At 41.5% G+C, this 17,210-nt stretch overlaps 1 protein-coding gene across 6 annotated transcripts in view; it reads left to right on the top strand.

Annotated features, from left to right (window-relative positions):
- Positions 1-17,210, top strand: part of LPP (LIM domain containing preferred translocation partner in lipoma) — a 388,598-nt gene that overhangs the window by 171,295 nt on the left and 200,093 nt on the right. For all 6 annotated transcript variants that reach the window (XM_073589409.1, XM_073589404.1, XM_073589407.1 and 3 more), the window contains 2 exons: positions 3,017-3,135; positions 11,647-11,769. In XM_073589409.1, the coding sequence (XP_073445510.1) occupies positions 3,017-3,135; positions 11,647-11,769 (242 nt within the window). The remainder of the gene's footprint in view (positions 1-3,016; positions 3,136-11,646; positions 11,770-17,210) is intronic.

Raw genomic sequence — 17,210 nt, forward strand, 5'->3', positions numbered from 1 at the left:
TTAACCCCTTAGTTGCTGCTGTCAAGTGACTACATCTAATAAATGGTTAATAGATTGTGGGGGCTTCTGCTTTAATCTAATTGACACACCAAGATCATGATTATGTGGTCCTGATGTTTACCATAGCAGTTCATGGACAAATAGGGGCCTTAAGGCACAGTCACACATAGCGATCTCGCTAGCGAGATCGCTGCTGAGTCACAAGTTTTGTGACACAACAGCGATCTCACCAGCGAGATCGCTGTGTGTGACAGCGATCAACGACCGGCCCCCCTGCCGAGATCGCTGCAGGAAAGCCCAGGACATTTCTTTGGTCGCTGGGCTCCCGCTGGCCAGCACACATCGCTGCGTGTGACCGGCGGGAGCCCAGCGATCAGCTGATAACTAATGTACACATCGGGTATCCAAGGGACCTGATGTGTACATTAGTTACCAAGCGCGCTGATGCAGGCCTGACGGGCAGGCTGTGACTTCTGCTCCCTCGGGTGTATAGCACCAGCCTGTGCTATGCATCCCCACCCCCGGGAATGGATGCCTGCACCGGGCCGTGCGGCTGGCCCCTGGGGGCCCCGGTTGTGCTGGTAGTTGCCATGGTACCAGGCGCAGCGGCGCAAACGGGCCTCTGAATTTCCCCGGGATCTTCTGGTTAAGCCCCCTGCAGTGCGCGGAGGATTGTGGGAGGATCGTTCAGTTAGTTACCAGCGTGCTGATGCAGGTACCTGGTAACTAACGTACACATCCGGTATCCAAGGGACGCACGTCCCTTGGATACCGGATGTGTACGTTAGTTACCAGCTGCCTGCATCAGCACGCTGGTAACTAACAGAACACAGCGATGCCGCGCGCTCAGCATCGCTGTACTAATCGCTGGTGAAGCTGTCTGTTTGACAGCTCACCAGCGATCACATAGCGACTTACCAACGATCCTGACACGTTTATCGTTGTCGGGATCGCTGGTAAATCGTCATGTGTGACGGGGCCTTTAGTCTCACGGCTCTAGTGGTCAGTTCAGAAGTCAGCAACATTTAGTTGGTAAACAAACACTTTTTCATTCCTGCTATAGCATTTTGCATTAATTCCTGAAAATCACCAGAAGGGTTAATTAACTATTTGACAGCAGTTTTCAATATGTCGAGGGGTGCTGTTTTTAAAATGGTATCACATTTGGGGTCTTCCAATATATAGGACCCCCAAAGTCACTTAAAACCTGGATAGGTCCCTCAAAAAAATAAATTTTGTAAATTTCCTTGAAAAAATGAAAATTTGCTTCTACATTATTAAACCTCCTAATGGGCTAATAAAATAGTGTTTTAAAAATGGTGCTGATGTAAAGCAGACATGTGGGAAATGTTATTTATTAATGTTTTTGTGTGATACGACTATCTGGATTAAAGGGATAATCATTCAACTTTTGAAAATTGCAATTTTTTTTACATTTTGTCAAATTTCTGAAACTTTTTATAAATAAACACAAAACTTATCGACCTAAATTTACTATTATCATAAATTATAATGTACCACGATAAAACAGTCTCAAAATCAATGGGATTTGTTGAAGTGTTTCAGAGTTATCACCACATAAAGTGACATTGGTCAGAATTTAAAAAATTGGCTCCGTCACTAAGGGCTTATTCACCAAAAGTTTTTAACTTGTGGAAACTGAGGGTGGACTGTGTTTCTGCAGGTTTTGTTGATTGAAAGAACAAGAGGATTTACATTTATAGGAAAGGCTCTTTATAATGAGATGATCATAATCACGCTTCGAAGTCTTTGACCATGTAACTCAGAATGTGTGTCATTACAGGGGCCAAAACGTCTTATAATTTACCAGTTATTAAAATAACAGGGCCGGCCCCCTATCCTTCCACCATTCAAGTTTCTACATTAATTATGACGCTCAAATGTAAATCCCTTTTAAACGAACAATGGTGAGCGCAACAGAAAATGTGATTACTAAGAGACTAATAAGGGATGTGAGTTTCTACAGCCTGTATATTTGTATGGATGAATGTTATTACACAACTAATGGGAATACACACTAATTTCTGTATGACCGTGCTTCACTTATGATCAGGTCTAGGCGATTCATTACATATATGTGTATACTTTATGTATTGCACAGTTGTTACTGCATTCTAAAAATGTAATTATACAGATATCCTAGGCACTGCAAGATTGTGAGTGAGCGTTCCTAGAATCCTCTTTACACAATACGCTTGCAGTCTAAACAGATTTGCCGATCACTCGCCAAACAAGCAAAGCACTCGTTCCCCAAGTGACATGATCTTTTGTCTTTGACAAAATGTCCTCATTCTGGCAGCTGCTCATCATGTGTAAACAGGACCCGCATTGCTGAAAACAATAGTCTATTTGTACAGAACAATCTATTATAGATCATTCTGGGTCCATTAAGTGCCGCCTGGCTTTGTAAACAGACTATGAAACGGCTGCCTATTGGTAAAAATCTACTGATCGGCGGTCGTTTACCGTGGCAAAATTGGGTATTGTAAATCCGCCATAACTGCTGTTCTCATTCCTCCATTGTATGTGAGGTGCGCGGACATTGTTGAAGTATATGAACTACTGCTCTAGTGCTGAGCGAACGTGCTTGGATAACATCTTATACGAGCACGCTTGGGTGCTATCCGAGCATCTGAGAGTGCTCGGATAGTATGTTCGAGTCTCTGCGGCTGCATGATTTGTGGCCTCAACAGGTGGGGGTTGCCTGTTTGTTACACAATCCTCACGTGTTGCGGTTATCTAACAGCCGCAAATCATGCATCCTCAGAGACACGAACATGACATACGAGCACTCCCAGATGGTCGGATAACACCTGAGAGTACTCTGATAAGATATTATCCAAGCACCTTAGCTCATCATTACTGCTCTTTTTGTCTGTGCCTTGATATGTAGTAATGGTCATATTTGGAATATATTGAGGGGGTGTCATAAATCTTACATTTTTTTTATCATAAGATCTGTGGAGTATAACAAATTGTCTTTCCTGATTGGCAGGGGACTTTCCACCACCTCCTCCTCCTCCTCCAGAGGAGCAAAGTCTTCAGCATTCATCTGGCTTTGGGAACTTTCCTCCTCCTCCTCCTGATCCTGATGACGCAGTGTTCAATGTTCAGGTAATGCTTTAGAAAAAAAAATAGGCCATATTTTAGACTGCTGACATTTAACATTCATACCCTATTCCAAAGTATCATGCCTGAAAGTTTAGGAACTGCCATTTATTCATTTCGCAGTGCATCCTATGTGGCATGTAAGGCTATGTGCACATGGTGCGGATTTGGCCCTGCGGATTCTCAGCAAAACTGCATGTGATGTACAGTACCATTATAGCCTATGTAAAACAAAATCCACAGTGCACATGCTGCGTTTTTTCTGCGCAGATTTGGTTTCAGAATGAAAAATGCAGCATGTCACTTCTTTTGTACGGTTTTGCAGCTGTTTTCCACCTGCGGATTTCTGGAATGGAGCACAAAACATGCATTAAAACCGCACAAAAAAATGGAGGTCATTTGACCTGCGGATTTAGTAAATTTTGCGTGGAAAATTCCAAAGCAGAATACGCACCGTGTGCAAATAGCCTACAGCTGAAGCAGGAAATCTCTATTATCATGTACATTTAATTTATGGGCTTTGAAATATCTACCTGCATAATTTCCTGATATGTTGGGTCCATCAGATGGAGAGCGGCTCCTGGTAGTCTCTCTTCCTAATAGTTCAGTGTTTGCTGATCAGTTGGGGTCATAAGAGCAGAAGACTAGCTCTCCTCTAGTGTGACTTCATAGGCTCAGATCACACTGTGTTCCTTTTTTTTTTGCCTGTACCTACTCCAGAATAAAAACAAAAACTTCTGCATACTTGTCCTATGACTGATATATACTCTACCAGACAGATCCCATTATAATCATTGGCTTCATTTGTTTTTTTGTTTGGGAAGCTGTTATTTTTACCAGAAATAAAAGTGCAACAGGATCTGACACAATTGTGAACCTTACATGTGTAGTAGAATAATTCCTGACCGCACTGGTCACATTGCCCTTATGTACTTGGAACATTCATTTCAAATTTGTGAAAAAAAATGCTTTTTACATCCTGTGTTAAAGGGATCTTGGAGACACTTTTTTTTTCTTTTTAATAGGAGCTCGCTGATATCTGAGGGTGAAGCTTCTCTAACCTTCAGTGATCATCGGGTATTACTAGGGAAGTCGCATTGTGCTATAATGTAACATAATTGTAGCTCTTTGGCTCGTCATGTGAACTGTCTTCACTCCTAAGCAATAGAGCAACAGTGACAAGATTTACCAGAATCACTGAAGTCTACAAGCACCTAAGGCTGTGCGCACGCTGAGTTTTTGCTTGCCGAAATTTCTGCATCTCTTGGCAGGAAAAACGCTGTGGCAAAACCCACATTTTTGTATGCGTTTTTGCATGAGTTTTTTTTTTTTCCGCAATGAATGCTTTTTTGAGCTAAAGATATTTTAAAAAAAGTTTTGTGATGTAATTTCTTGGTTCAACACCACCTTCTTCATGCTGATACAGTGGCATCAGGGTAGTGGGATTAGGGCTTGGTGATAACAGCTGTCAGTGACATCTAGCCCTAGGTTTAGTAATGAAAAGGTTTCAGCCTGAAACCCATCCAAACACACACATTGTCACCAGTCTACGTAGGAACGTTAACAGAATGAACGTACATAGGCTGTAACCAAACAGCAGCTGTTAATTTTAAAGAAAAATATAGAATAGAAAAAAAAATACGTGGGCTCCCGTGTAATTTTAATAACCAGCAAAGGGAAAGCTGACAGTTGAGGGCTGATGTTAATATTCTGGGAAGGAGCAAATAGCAATAAAGGTTCCCAGGCTATTATCAGCTCACAGCTGTTTGCTTGGCCATTACTGGCTAATTTACAGGGGGACCTCAGCAAAAAATTGACATAGGGCCCCCCTATAAAATCTAACCAGCAAAGGCTAGACAGCTGTCAGAAAGGCGCAGGAGCGGCGAATTCCGCAGTGACAGAACAGCAGCTCACCGCAAATACACTGTGCAGTATCCCACCATTAATGAAATTTCCCTTTATCTTGCTACAACCACCTGGTAGGGTCGAAACGTCAAAAACTTTGTCGCTTTATCCAGAACGATTATCTTGTCTTTATCTGCTCCCACAAAATAAACTTTTTTTGCATTAATGAAATATAGCGTGTGCGGTGAATTTATCTTACCTCCGATTAAGTGGTCATGTACCCTGCTACACCTGCACCTCAAAAATCGACCGAGTACATGCCAATGAATCTACCTTTCCTGATGTGACTGTTCTACATGTGAGAGTGCCGTGGGACATTCTGGTTTATGTGAACAAGTGTGTACATGTTGGTTTATTTTACATTATTTCTAGGAGACGGGGCATTGGGATTTGGTGTTAGGTGAGTATAATGAGATTTTTATTTGTCTGTGACAGCAGATGTAGCCTGATGGGAGCAGTAGTCTCATCAGCCCATGCCTGATGACCTGCGGTAGCGTTACCACCGAACAGAACCACCGTACTGGTGTTTCCCATGCTGTCACACAGATGACAGCGTTTGAAAACACCATAGGAAGCTGGTAAAAACGCAAACAAAAACTCAGAAAATGCGCAGCAAATCCGCAAACATTTTTGTATCTGCGTTTTTGTTGTGGATTTGACTGACTCAATTGAAGTCAATGGGTGAAAAACGATGCAGAAACGCTCAAAGAATTGACCTGAGAAAAAAACGCACCGCAAATACTCAAGGAAATTTTAATGTGCACAACACTTCAGGATTGTCATTGAATTAGCTTGCATAAGATTTCCATAGCATTTTTGGACCATTTCCGCCTGGAAAAAAATGCTGCAAAAACGCATAAAAAATGCACCGTGTGCACACAGCCTAATTCTGATTTAAAGAAATGTCTCCTGAAGAGTATGGAAAAAAAAAAACGAGGAGCACCCAGCTCAGATTAAAACTGACCAGGTTCCCTGTTAATAAAAGATTAGCTGGAAGACTTTCCAAACGTTCTCTTCCAGACAATAGCTTAACACCTTTAGCACCAAAGGTGATTTGCACATTAATGACCGGGCCAATTTTTACAATTCTAACCACTGTCACCTTGAGTTAATAACTCTAGAACACTTCAATGGATCCTGGTGATTCATAGTTTTTTTTTTTTGTGACATATTTTACTTCATGACAGTGGTAAAATTTCTTCAATATGATTTGCATTTATTTGTGAAAAACAAAAATTTGGCGAAAATTTGAACAATTTTGCAATTTTTAAACTTTGAATTTTCATGCTCTTAAATCAAAGTGATATGTCACATAAAATTCTTAATAAGAAACATTTCCCACATGTCTACTTTACATCACAATTTTGGAACCAAATGTTTTTTTGGTTAGGAAGTTATAAGAGTTAAAAGTTGACCAGCGATTTTTCATTTTTCCAAAAAAATTTAAAAAACCTTATTTTTAGGGACCACATCACATTTGAAGTCACTTTGAGGGGTCTATATGACAGAAAATATCCTAAAATGATACCATTCTAAAAACCGCACCCCTCATAGTGCTCAAAACCACATTAAAGAAGTTTATTAACCCTTTAGGTGTTTCACAAGAATCTTTACAATGTGGGGAAAAAAATGAACATTTAACTTTTTTTTTTTTTTTTTTTTCACAAAAAATGATTTCATATCCATTTTTTTTTTTTATTTTGACAAAGGAAAGAGGAAAAAATGGACCCCAAAATTTGTTGTGTAATTTCTCCTGATCATACGAATACCCCATATGTGGGAGAAAACCACTGTTTGGCCACACGGCAGAGCTTATAAGGGAAGGAGCGCCATTTGACTTTTTGAATGGAAAATTTGCTGGAACAATTGTCGGACGCCATGTCGCATTTGAAGAGCCTCTGATGTACCTAAACATTGAAAATCCCCCACAAGTAACACCATTTTGGATACTAGATCCCTCGGAGAACTGAGCTAGATGTGTGGTGAGCACCTTGAATCCCACAGGTGCTTCACAGAAGTTTAAAATGTTGAGCCGTGAAAACAAAAAAATCACATTATGCCCATAAAAATTTTGTTTTGGTCCCAAAATTTGCATTTTCAGAAGGGTAACAGGAGAAATTGCACCATACAATTTTTTGTTCAATTTCTCCTGAGTATGCTGATACCCCATTTTTGGGGGAATCCTGCTTTTAAGGCACAGTGCAAAGCTCAGAAAGGAAGAGGTGCCATATTGGAGTTCACATTTTGCTGGAATGGTTTAAGCGTGCCATGTCACATTGGCAGAGGCCCTGAGGTGCCAGAATAACAAAAACCCTCCATATGTGAACTGATTTTACAAACTACACTCCCCAATTAATTTATCTAGGGGTGTAGTGATCATATTGACACCACATATGCCTCACAGAAGTTTATACCATTGAGCGGTGAAGAAAGAATAAATTAGATTTTTACCACTTAAATGTTTTAGGCCCAAGTTTATAATTTTTCTTACAGCTAATAGGAAAAAATGGACCTCAATTTCTTGTAAAAAAAAAATCCAGAGTGCGCCAATACCCTGCGTGTAATCTGGAAATATTTTTCAGGCACAGTGCAAAGCTCAGAAGGGAAGGAGCGCCAGATTTTGTTACGGTTTGCAGGTGCCATGACCCATTAGGAGAGCCCATGAGGTGCCAGAACAGCAGAACCCCCGCCTCATAAGTGACCCCAATTTACAAACTACACCTCTCAATGAATTCATCTAGGGTACAGTGATTATATTGACACCAAGGGAGTGTCACAGAATTTTATACCATTGGACAGTGAAGAAAAAATAGCTACATTTTTACCACCAAAATTTTGTTTTAGCCCCACAAGAAGTGGGTAGAAATGGCACCATAATTTGTCTCACAAGTTCTACTGAATGTTACAATACCCCATATGTAGCTGTACAGTACTACTTAGCCATACTGAGAGACTCTGGAGGAATGGAGCGCTATTTGCCTCCTGGAGCGCAGATTTTCCTAGAACAGTTTACCGACTCCATATACAGAGTCCATAATTGCTAGAAGAGCAGAATCCCCTCTCAAGTGACCCTATTTTGGAAATTTTACTCCTTTGGGGAATTTATCTACAGGTGTAGTGCCAATTTTGACTCCATGGGTGTTTTCCAAAAACAAACATCAATGAATGTTGCCGAGTGAAAATTGCAAACTCCTGTTGTAGTGACCAGTATGCTGTAGTGATCAGTACGATGCAGTCAACAGTACGTTATGCCCAGCATGTGCTTTTGGAGACATGTACCCGTAAGCTAGGCGGGCTCTCATCACTTCAGGAATGCTGAACATGTGAGCGCTATATGTGGTTTAGGTACACTGTGGGGCTCAGCAGGGAGGGGGGCATTTGGATTTGGGAGTGGAGAATTTGCTGAATTTCTTTTGGAGGGTGAGGAGCCATTTTGGTTTTCCAGAGCCTTTTGTACTACCAGTAACATGGAAGCCTCCTATATTTATGTGAACAGATGAAAGTCCTAAGTAAGGGCTTGCTTTTTTTTTGGATTGAGTTGAAACTTTTATTGGGAACATTTTACATAACGTTTGGGATCACATTTATCCTGCGCTCTACGCTGGATCTTACTTTGGGGTTTACATGTAAATCTCTGAGTGACGTAATTCAGATGAAATACCCAATTGATCCATTCACTGTAGTGAGGCGGCAGAGTTACTCTTGACTCTGTCTGGCCTCTGTTCAGCAGTGTCCTTTTCAGAAGTGCACAAAAATGTGGCTGACGGCACTTTTATGCAATCCTAAAAAGACGGCCACCACTGGATCACAGGTCAGACGGTATCTACAGTGCATCCATCTGCCTCATTATAGTGAAATTTCCATCGAGGGTTCCGTCTGAATCACGTATTTCAGAGATTTATACGGAAACCCAGATGCAAGCGCTTAGTAGAAGGCGCAGGTTAAATGTTTGCTGAGCCTTAGGGGCCCGTTACACATAGCGATATCGCTAGCAATATCGCTGTAACGTCACCGATTTTGTGACGCAGCAGCGATATTGCTAGCGATATCGCTATGTCTGATACTTGCCTCCGACCGGCTCCCCCGCTGCGCATCGCTGGTCGCGTGAGAGCGTCCTGGACCATTTCTCGTCGGGCACTTCCTGTGGCGCCGACGAGCGACGCGTGGACGCGGGCGGGAGGACGTCAGGATCGCCGCGTCTGACAAGTAAGTAGCGAACCCGACCCCTGCTATGTCGCTGGTGAGATCTGCCTGTGTGGCAGCTCACTAGCGACCACTTAGCGATGCACCAGCGATCCATATCGTTGTCGGGATCGCTGGTGCATCGCTAAGTGTAACGGTACCCTTACTGTGATCTTTGGGAGGCAGAATGAAAAACTTAACAGCAGGGGAAGAATTGATTTTTTTTTTTTACGCCGTTCCTTGTGCGGTATAAGTGATTAGGCAACTTTATTCTCTGGAACGGTACGATAACAGATTTATATCGGGCTTTTATGTTTAGCTGCTGTCACACACTATAAGACGCTTTTTATTGCAAAAACTAGTTTTTTGTATCACCACACTTTGAGAGCTATAATTTTTCCATATTTTGGCCCACAGTGTCATGTGAGGGCTTGTTTTTTGTAGAACGAGTTGAAGTTTTTATTGCTCCCATTTTTGGGCACATGACTTCTTGATCACTTTCTATTCCGATTTTTGGGAGGCAGAATGAACACAAAATAGCAATTCAGGATTTTTTTTTTTTGTGTGTGTGTGTGTGGGGGGGGGGGTGTTATGTCTTTCCACATGTAGTAAAATTGATAAGGTACTTTTGTCCTTCAGGTCAGTACCATTTCAGCGATACCTCATGTACATCATTTTCTATGTTTTGCCACTTTTACACAATAAAAACGATTTTAGAGAAAAAAAATTATTTTTGCATCTCTATTTTGCGCTCTAGATCTTTATTTTTTGTCTGATAGAGCTGTATGGCAGCTTGTATTTTGCTTGACAAGATGAGGTCTTCAGCGGTGCTATTTTTATTTATATCCTTTGTTTTTTTTTATGGTGTCCAGTAAAGGGGTTAACTAGCAAGACCATTTTATAGTTCATTTCATTCCGGACATGGCGATACCAAATGTGTGCTTTTTTTGTTTGTTTTTTTTCATACAAATATTTATTTATGGGTACAATGTGTTTTTTTTTTATTAAAATATTTTTACAATTATTTAAAAAAAATTACTTTTTTGTTTTTCTAATTTGCTTTGTCTCACTATGGAGCTATCATTTTTTGCAGGCTGATCGCTTTTATAGCATGGGGAGGCAGTTGCGTCCCTATGATATGCAAACTGTCAGCTCTGCAATGACAGAGAAAGTTGCTCTGCGCTTGATCAAGCAACTTTCCTAGCTCTGGTGACCCGGATGTCGTCATGAGTGAGGAAGATGTTTGTGCTTTGGGGCAGCCTATGGGCAGGTCTTTCCTTGGTTTCTCTGGCTTAGAGCAGGAAGATAAGACTCTACAGTCCTGCCCCAGAGCACTGGCATCTCATTAACTGAAAACACTGATTGCACAAGAACCACAAGACTGATTTCTTCACCCCAGGTGTCATTTTAATCAGTATAACAGTGCCAATTTGACAGTTTCTGTAGATTGCTTAGCAAAATTCTGCTGACATGTTTGCTTTTAACCACAATAATGCCTTTGCCTCACCAGTAGTAGACATGCAGATTCCCAGAGCAAGCACAGAGACCTCAGTAACAACTTTTTGATTCCATAATAAAAATGTCCATACACATAAGACACATTTTGACCATACTCTGTATGTAAGATAAGGCTGTGCTGACATGTGATCAATGAAGAATCAGGTATGTGGATTCCAACATGCTCAATTCTTCAGTCTAACGGGAGATATTCCTTCTACCAGTTGAGAACAGATGCACTTTTGTCTGGGTCGAATGTGTATGAGCAAATTGGGAAGAATTGCTTTTGGCAAACTGCTATTAAAGTTGTATGCGCACCTTTAAGTACCTTTCGCATGAGGGCTGTGGATTCGGAATGCACTTTGGTGGAGTCGGTATAAAATGAATCGACTCCTAAAATATATAATAAATTTGGTTCCCCATGGCTGTGTATCCACCACCCGGGTTTCAGTCTTTCACAGCCCTCTTCCACACGTCACTTGACTAATGGTAAGGTTTTAATAGGAGATGTTAGGTCCGTTCCGAATAGGGTCACCTTGACATAGTGGGATAGCTTTTGCATTGTTTTAATCAAAATTATGTTAACTAAGCACCCACTGTTATTCTCATGCACTATTGCTATTTATTGCAGGATATTTGCTTATTTTTTTCTTGGGTTTTCTCTGTGAAGATCATCATGGCCTGAGTAAACCACTTCACTTGTATCAGACTGTTTCACCTTGTAACGGTCACTTGTTCTTTAATGACTAGTAACTATGAGCAGATCCAGTGCCGCAGCCCAGTTGGGGATATTGAGGTCCACTGTTGGTTGTTTTTAATTGCTACCAGCTAAAAAGACAATTTATTTTGTATATAGAGATTCGTATTTGAATGCATAGACAGCTTTGTTTCTAAATGTTAGTGTTTGTAATGTATGTTCTGCCTGTTTCACAGATTAATACCAGTGGTAAAACTCTAGAAGAACGGCGCTCAAGCCTAGATGCAGAGATTGATTCCTTGACCAGCATCTTGGCTGATTTGGAAAGCAGCTCCCCGTACAAACCAAGGACTAGTCAGGTACAGAAATGTCTTTGGAGCAACACAAGTTTCTGTAGAGTCTCCTATTTGTAGTGTTTTTTTTTAATATGCAGAGTTCATGGTAGTGGCAAGGTAATGAAACCAAGAGGACCTAACCCGAACATATATTTTCTTGAGTTTTTGTAAGAAGATCACAATACTGCCTAATTTTTATAGTTTAATTTTCATGGGATCTGTGTGATGTCCTTTTTTGTTTTGTAGCTTTGTTCACTTTTGGTAGCTTTTAGTTCAAGCTTTGGTAGCCTTGTTCAGCACATGATCTAGCAGCACACCTGGAAAGCCTGAGAGAATCTGATAGCCACATAATGTATAGACAGCCTAATTTCCGGGATTTGTCACCTAACTGCTGGTGTAGTTTAGATAGAATCCCTGTTTTCTCTGTTGTAGATGTAGCAGTGGTCAGGATGCTGAGCTATGTATAACCACCATAATTGGCAGTTTACAGAAATGACTGTACACAGGGAGCTTTCAATCAGTGGTGGGGCGGAGTTACACAGATTAGCCTGACTAGTCTGCACCTGAGACAAAGTCCTCCAGTGATTTAATCTCTTGCTGTTAAAATAGTAATTGCAATGAAACGACATCACACAGCCAAATAAGGCTAGTTTCACACTAGCGTTTATGAGCGCAGCGACGGCCTGCGCACGGCCGCCACTAAGCCCCACCCCCAGCCGCGCCTCCGCTGGTAGCTCCGCCTACCGGCGCATGACGCTGCATGCGTCCTGCGTCCCCTATCTTTATCACTGGGGGCGCAGGCCGTGCGCAGTATGCGTTTGGCGGCGCATGCGTCCTTTTGACGGTGCGCCGACCTGCGCCAAACTCAACCTGCTGCAGTTTGGTTGCGCCGGCGCACCGTTAAAAAGGCGCATGCGCCGCCAAACGCATACTGCGTACGGCCTGCGCCCCCAGTGATAAAGATAGGGGACGCAGGACGCATGCAGCGTCATGCGCCGGTAGGCGGAGCTACCGGTGGAGGCGCGACAGGCGGCGAGGCTTAGCGGCGGCCGTGCGCAGGCCGTCGCTGCGCTCATAAACGCTAGTGTGAAACTAGCCTAAGTGACATATCCCTTGAATCAAGGTCTCCGCTCCTACATTTTACTGCTGTCAGATTACATAGCAAACAACCTGCTGACAGATTTACTTTAAATTTCAAACCCCTAGTTTTACTTAATTGTAATCCTATACAATGCGTCATTAATTGAAACATCAGTAAGTGGTTGGGTGTCATAATTTTACAAAATCGCAAAAGTGCTTTTATAAAACATTTTTGGTTGAGGAACTTTTTATTTTTCCATATTTTTTGCCCTATTCTTTTCCCCTGCTTATTGCAGTTAATCTAATGAGCCTGTCCCACAGGTATGGGCTGTAGGATTCCGTTAGCTATTAGCAGGGTTTGATCCTTAAAATTTTTTCTTGTGTAACGTTTATACTTATAGTAATTTTCCATATTTAGTAAAATATTTCTTTCTAGAGTAACCCTGCCATGTAGCGACATATCAAACTTTAGGTGCCGAAGTAACATTTTAGGTACATACACTTTTGTGATTGTTAAAATTGAGAAGGCAGCTTAAATATTTACTGGACCCTAATTTAGGATTTTTCTTTATTGTTGATCCCATTAATTCACAAACTTGATAGTTTTGGTACAAGTGCCCCAAGTTTAGTTCAGTTAATTGAGTACCTTCAATGACTCCACACTCTGGTCAGCTCACGGAATGTATTTATAGATTATACACACTTTGTATATTTAGAAGCTAAAATAACCCTTGTCTAGTCGAAAGCTTACAAATGCTAAGGGCACAATTGGATAGAATCAAATTTCCATGCAATGTGAAAATCATGTTAGAGACAGTTTGCAGAACTTGGCCAAATCTTTGCAGTAAAGGTTCTTTAACACAATCCCGTTTACTGTAAAGGATATCTTCCAGCTTCAAAGCCTGGGGTCCAATTCCTGCTCAGACAATTTTGAATACTTTCTGAATCCCATTTATTAGTGTGGGCCAAGGCAAATTGGTAGGTTACTCGTGTGACGTGCTTTATTTTGGAAGGACTGGTGCTTGCACAGTTGGTATGCCTGTACTTTTTAATGCTAGGTGCCCATCATGTTACTGTAGATATTCTGTTCTGCCCTTGCTCCCGTTTATGGAGAGTGGATGAAGCATCCATGTTATTTCCCCTATTTTTGGAATTTACAGTTGATATTTCTATATATGCATGTCTGTATGACTATCCCTTTATGATGTGTTCATTTAATTAGTTATACTTGCAAAATATATTTTTTCTATACAAACACTGAATTAAATCTGTGCTTAAATAGTTTGTCATGTATTGCATGATCGTTCCTTTTTTCCCCTAAAAACTGAAGAGGTTCTGTGAGTGAAATACTAACACATGCACTACATAACATTTTATGTTTTTCCTCTATTAAATACCTACATTCATAAATCTCTCTCCCCATACATTCATCCCGTTACAGTAGACCATGATTAGTCAGTGAGGAGGAGTTGGGGGATAAGGTTTGATTTCCAGGGCTGCTTTAGTGGCTAACCTCTGTCTGCCAACGTTAGCTGGTGGTCTCTTTATGGAGCGACCATATGTTCCAGACAAGTCTTATTGAGATTTTAAAAAGTGGCAGAAAACATGACAACTGAGGACCTGTTTCATTAAAGCTTTCTTGACAGAGTTCTTGCGTAAAAGCTTTTAAAAGTCAGAAAATAAGGTGCAACTCGGAGTTGTGCCTGAAACTGTTGCAACTGTTGACGTCTTCATGACTGTTTCTCCCAGCTTCACCAAAATGAGCAGAGAAGGGACAGGGCGGGACAACTACTGCTCGTGAAATTCATGACAAGTGGGGGCAGACGCTGTAGTAAGATTTGTGCCACGGTCTACAGAGAAGTGTAGGTCGCTCGTCCGACTCTCCTGATTCATGAAGTGGCGTTTGTATCTTCATGAATCAGGACCATCTGACTCTAGCACGCCCCCTCGTTAAGACCAGCGTGAACAATCCCGGTCTTGATGAATTGCACCCTAAATGTTTCTCTGTTTTTCCTGTTGAGTATAAATGGTATTTGCAGTGTTAAAGGTGTTCATATTAAAAATAAAATGAAATCTCTGGAGAAATGCTTATCATTACCTTAAAGGGAACCTGTCACCAGGAATAACGCTGTTAACCTGCAGATATGGAGTTAATCTGCAGGTTAACAGCGTTATGATGCTATCCGGCACCTGCACATAGCTGAATGCAGTGATGAGAAAATGATCTATATTCTCCCCACCAGCATTCGGTATTCAGTTATTAGGGGCGGGGGGTGCCGGATAAGTCATTGCTGTGAGTATACAGAGCAGCCGCTGTTACCGCACCCTGTCCCTGTCTGACAGCCGGCCGCAGTGTAGAGCCAGTGTCAGTCAAGGACGGTGGTGCGGTTACTACGCCGCTTCAGTCACTCAATTTTGGTCTCTTCCTGTGGTTAGGCAGCTGCTTGTCCCATGTGAACAGGATGCAACAGAATAACATCTTTCATTGTCTTGTCCCAGTTTATTACTGTACATCTATTTTGCATTCATTAGTTTGCTCATTACCACATATTGTCCTCCTCACGGATGGATCGTGATGTTGCTAAGCAGTGGACCAAAGTTGGAGCAACAGGAGAAATCGCACAATGCACTACTGGGGATGAATGGCATGCTTGCAATCTTCTCATCAGATGCTCTTTTTGTTGGACATTATATGGCCATGACATAAAACCAAGAAAACGGATGAGCAGTCATGAATTCACATGTTGTGGTGCTTGGAAATACAATGGTCACCACGAATCACGTCCACCACCAGGTTAATCTGGTCCAGAAGAAGAGTGGACTCTATCAGTTGTTGCAAATGAAAAACATCAAAAACTTTTTTTTTTTTTTTTTTTTTTTTTTTTTTTAAGGCCCTGTATAAAATTTTGTGCTCACCCATAAAATATTTCTAGCATGCATCTAGCCAACCACCCAATCACTAGACTCTGCTGACCAATTTTCAGTGTGCAAGTCCAAGTAAACAATAAATTGTGATTGCTTGGGCCAGACATGTGTGAAAATTGCATAAATGACTGGGTTTTATGGCCAGTGTTGTGCACTCATTCCAAATGGTGCAGGACCGACGTGCCATTGAATTTAGTAATGACTTCAGAATAGACAAAACTAGTGCATACTGCAATTTTTTTTAATGGCCCACATGTGTGCACATTAAATGTCATTGACCATCATGCAGTCTATTGTGTACACAGCAGCACTCTGAAATTACACTTGTCTAAATGTGCCAAGCTCCGTGTCTTCCCTTACATCCAGTGCTATCCTTAGCCAGAGAAACCCAAGAAACCTAATAACTAGTTTAACTTTGTAATTGTTTGAATGCAGTCTTTCTTTGGGTCTCTGTTTATATGACATTTATGTGAATGCCAATACTTTGTGGCCCATCAGGTAAACGTATCTACGGTACACTTCTTACTGCCCTCAGGATATGACCGTGTTAGGCTGTGTTCCATCAGGAGACGCCATCACTGATTGCGTTGTGTGCCAGGAAGAATAGCGTAGCATGCAGCACTATTACCGACAACCATGGATGGTCACCACCTAGACTATGCCAAGGGCAGGACCTAATAGGCTGATTGTCAGATTTACAGTAGTAGACATAATACAGTGCAATATGTAAGCTTTATAGGAGCGATGAGTGGATTGTATGTCAAGGGGGGTGAATAGTTATGCACACCGAAGATTTCAGTTATTTTGTCCTAGTTGTTTGCTTCACAAAAAAAGCAACTAAATGTTCCCAGTTGTAGGAAGGTTCTTTACATGAACTGATGAAATTTTGCAAACCCTTGAAAAAAAAAACCCAGTGGCGTTCCAGGTTGTGACATAGCAAGACATGTAAAGTGCTAAGGTGGGGGTGTGTGAATACTTTCGCAATCCACTGTATATGTAGGCTTTTTTTTTTCTAGTAGTACGTATTCAAGGCCCTACTTATTGTGATGCCTCCAATTTATTTGGCCGATACAAAAGGCTTGGTAATGTAAATCACAGTAATGGACGTAACGTGCCATACAGTGTGCATTATAACCTCAGTAATGTGATTGTAGCAGAGTCACATTTTGTACCGCAACTATGTGCCTGTCCCCATGATTACAGCACTGGCGAGTACGATCGATGTATATTTAGTAAATGCTTCATCCTGCAGGTAATGACCATGTGCTATCTGCCAGTTACCATACTACCCAAACAGCGGGGACAAAGCCACAAATTGAGCTGGTCATCATGTTATGACTGGTTGCACAATGCTGAATATGGAGTGTTATTCTTGGAGGACTCCTAGTCCTCATGTGCCAGATCTGTCGGTGGATCAGAGTTTACTATTGTTTGTTCCTGGTTTTCTTCCTTCACATCGC

The sequence above is a fragment of the Dendrobates tinctorius genome, unplaced genomic scaffold (genome assembly GCF_039654945.1).
Source record: "Dendrobates tinctorius isolate UK_male_01 unplaced genomic scaffold, ASM3965494v1 ptg000107l, whole genome shotgun sequence".
Lineage (NCBI taxonomy): Eukaryota > Metazoa > Chordata > Amphibia > Anura > Dendrobatidae > Dendrobates > Dendrobates tinctorius.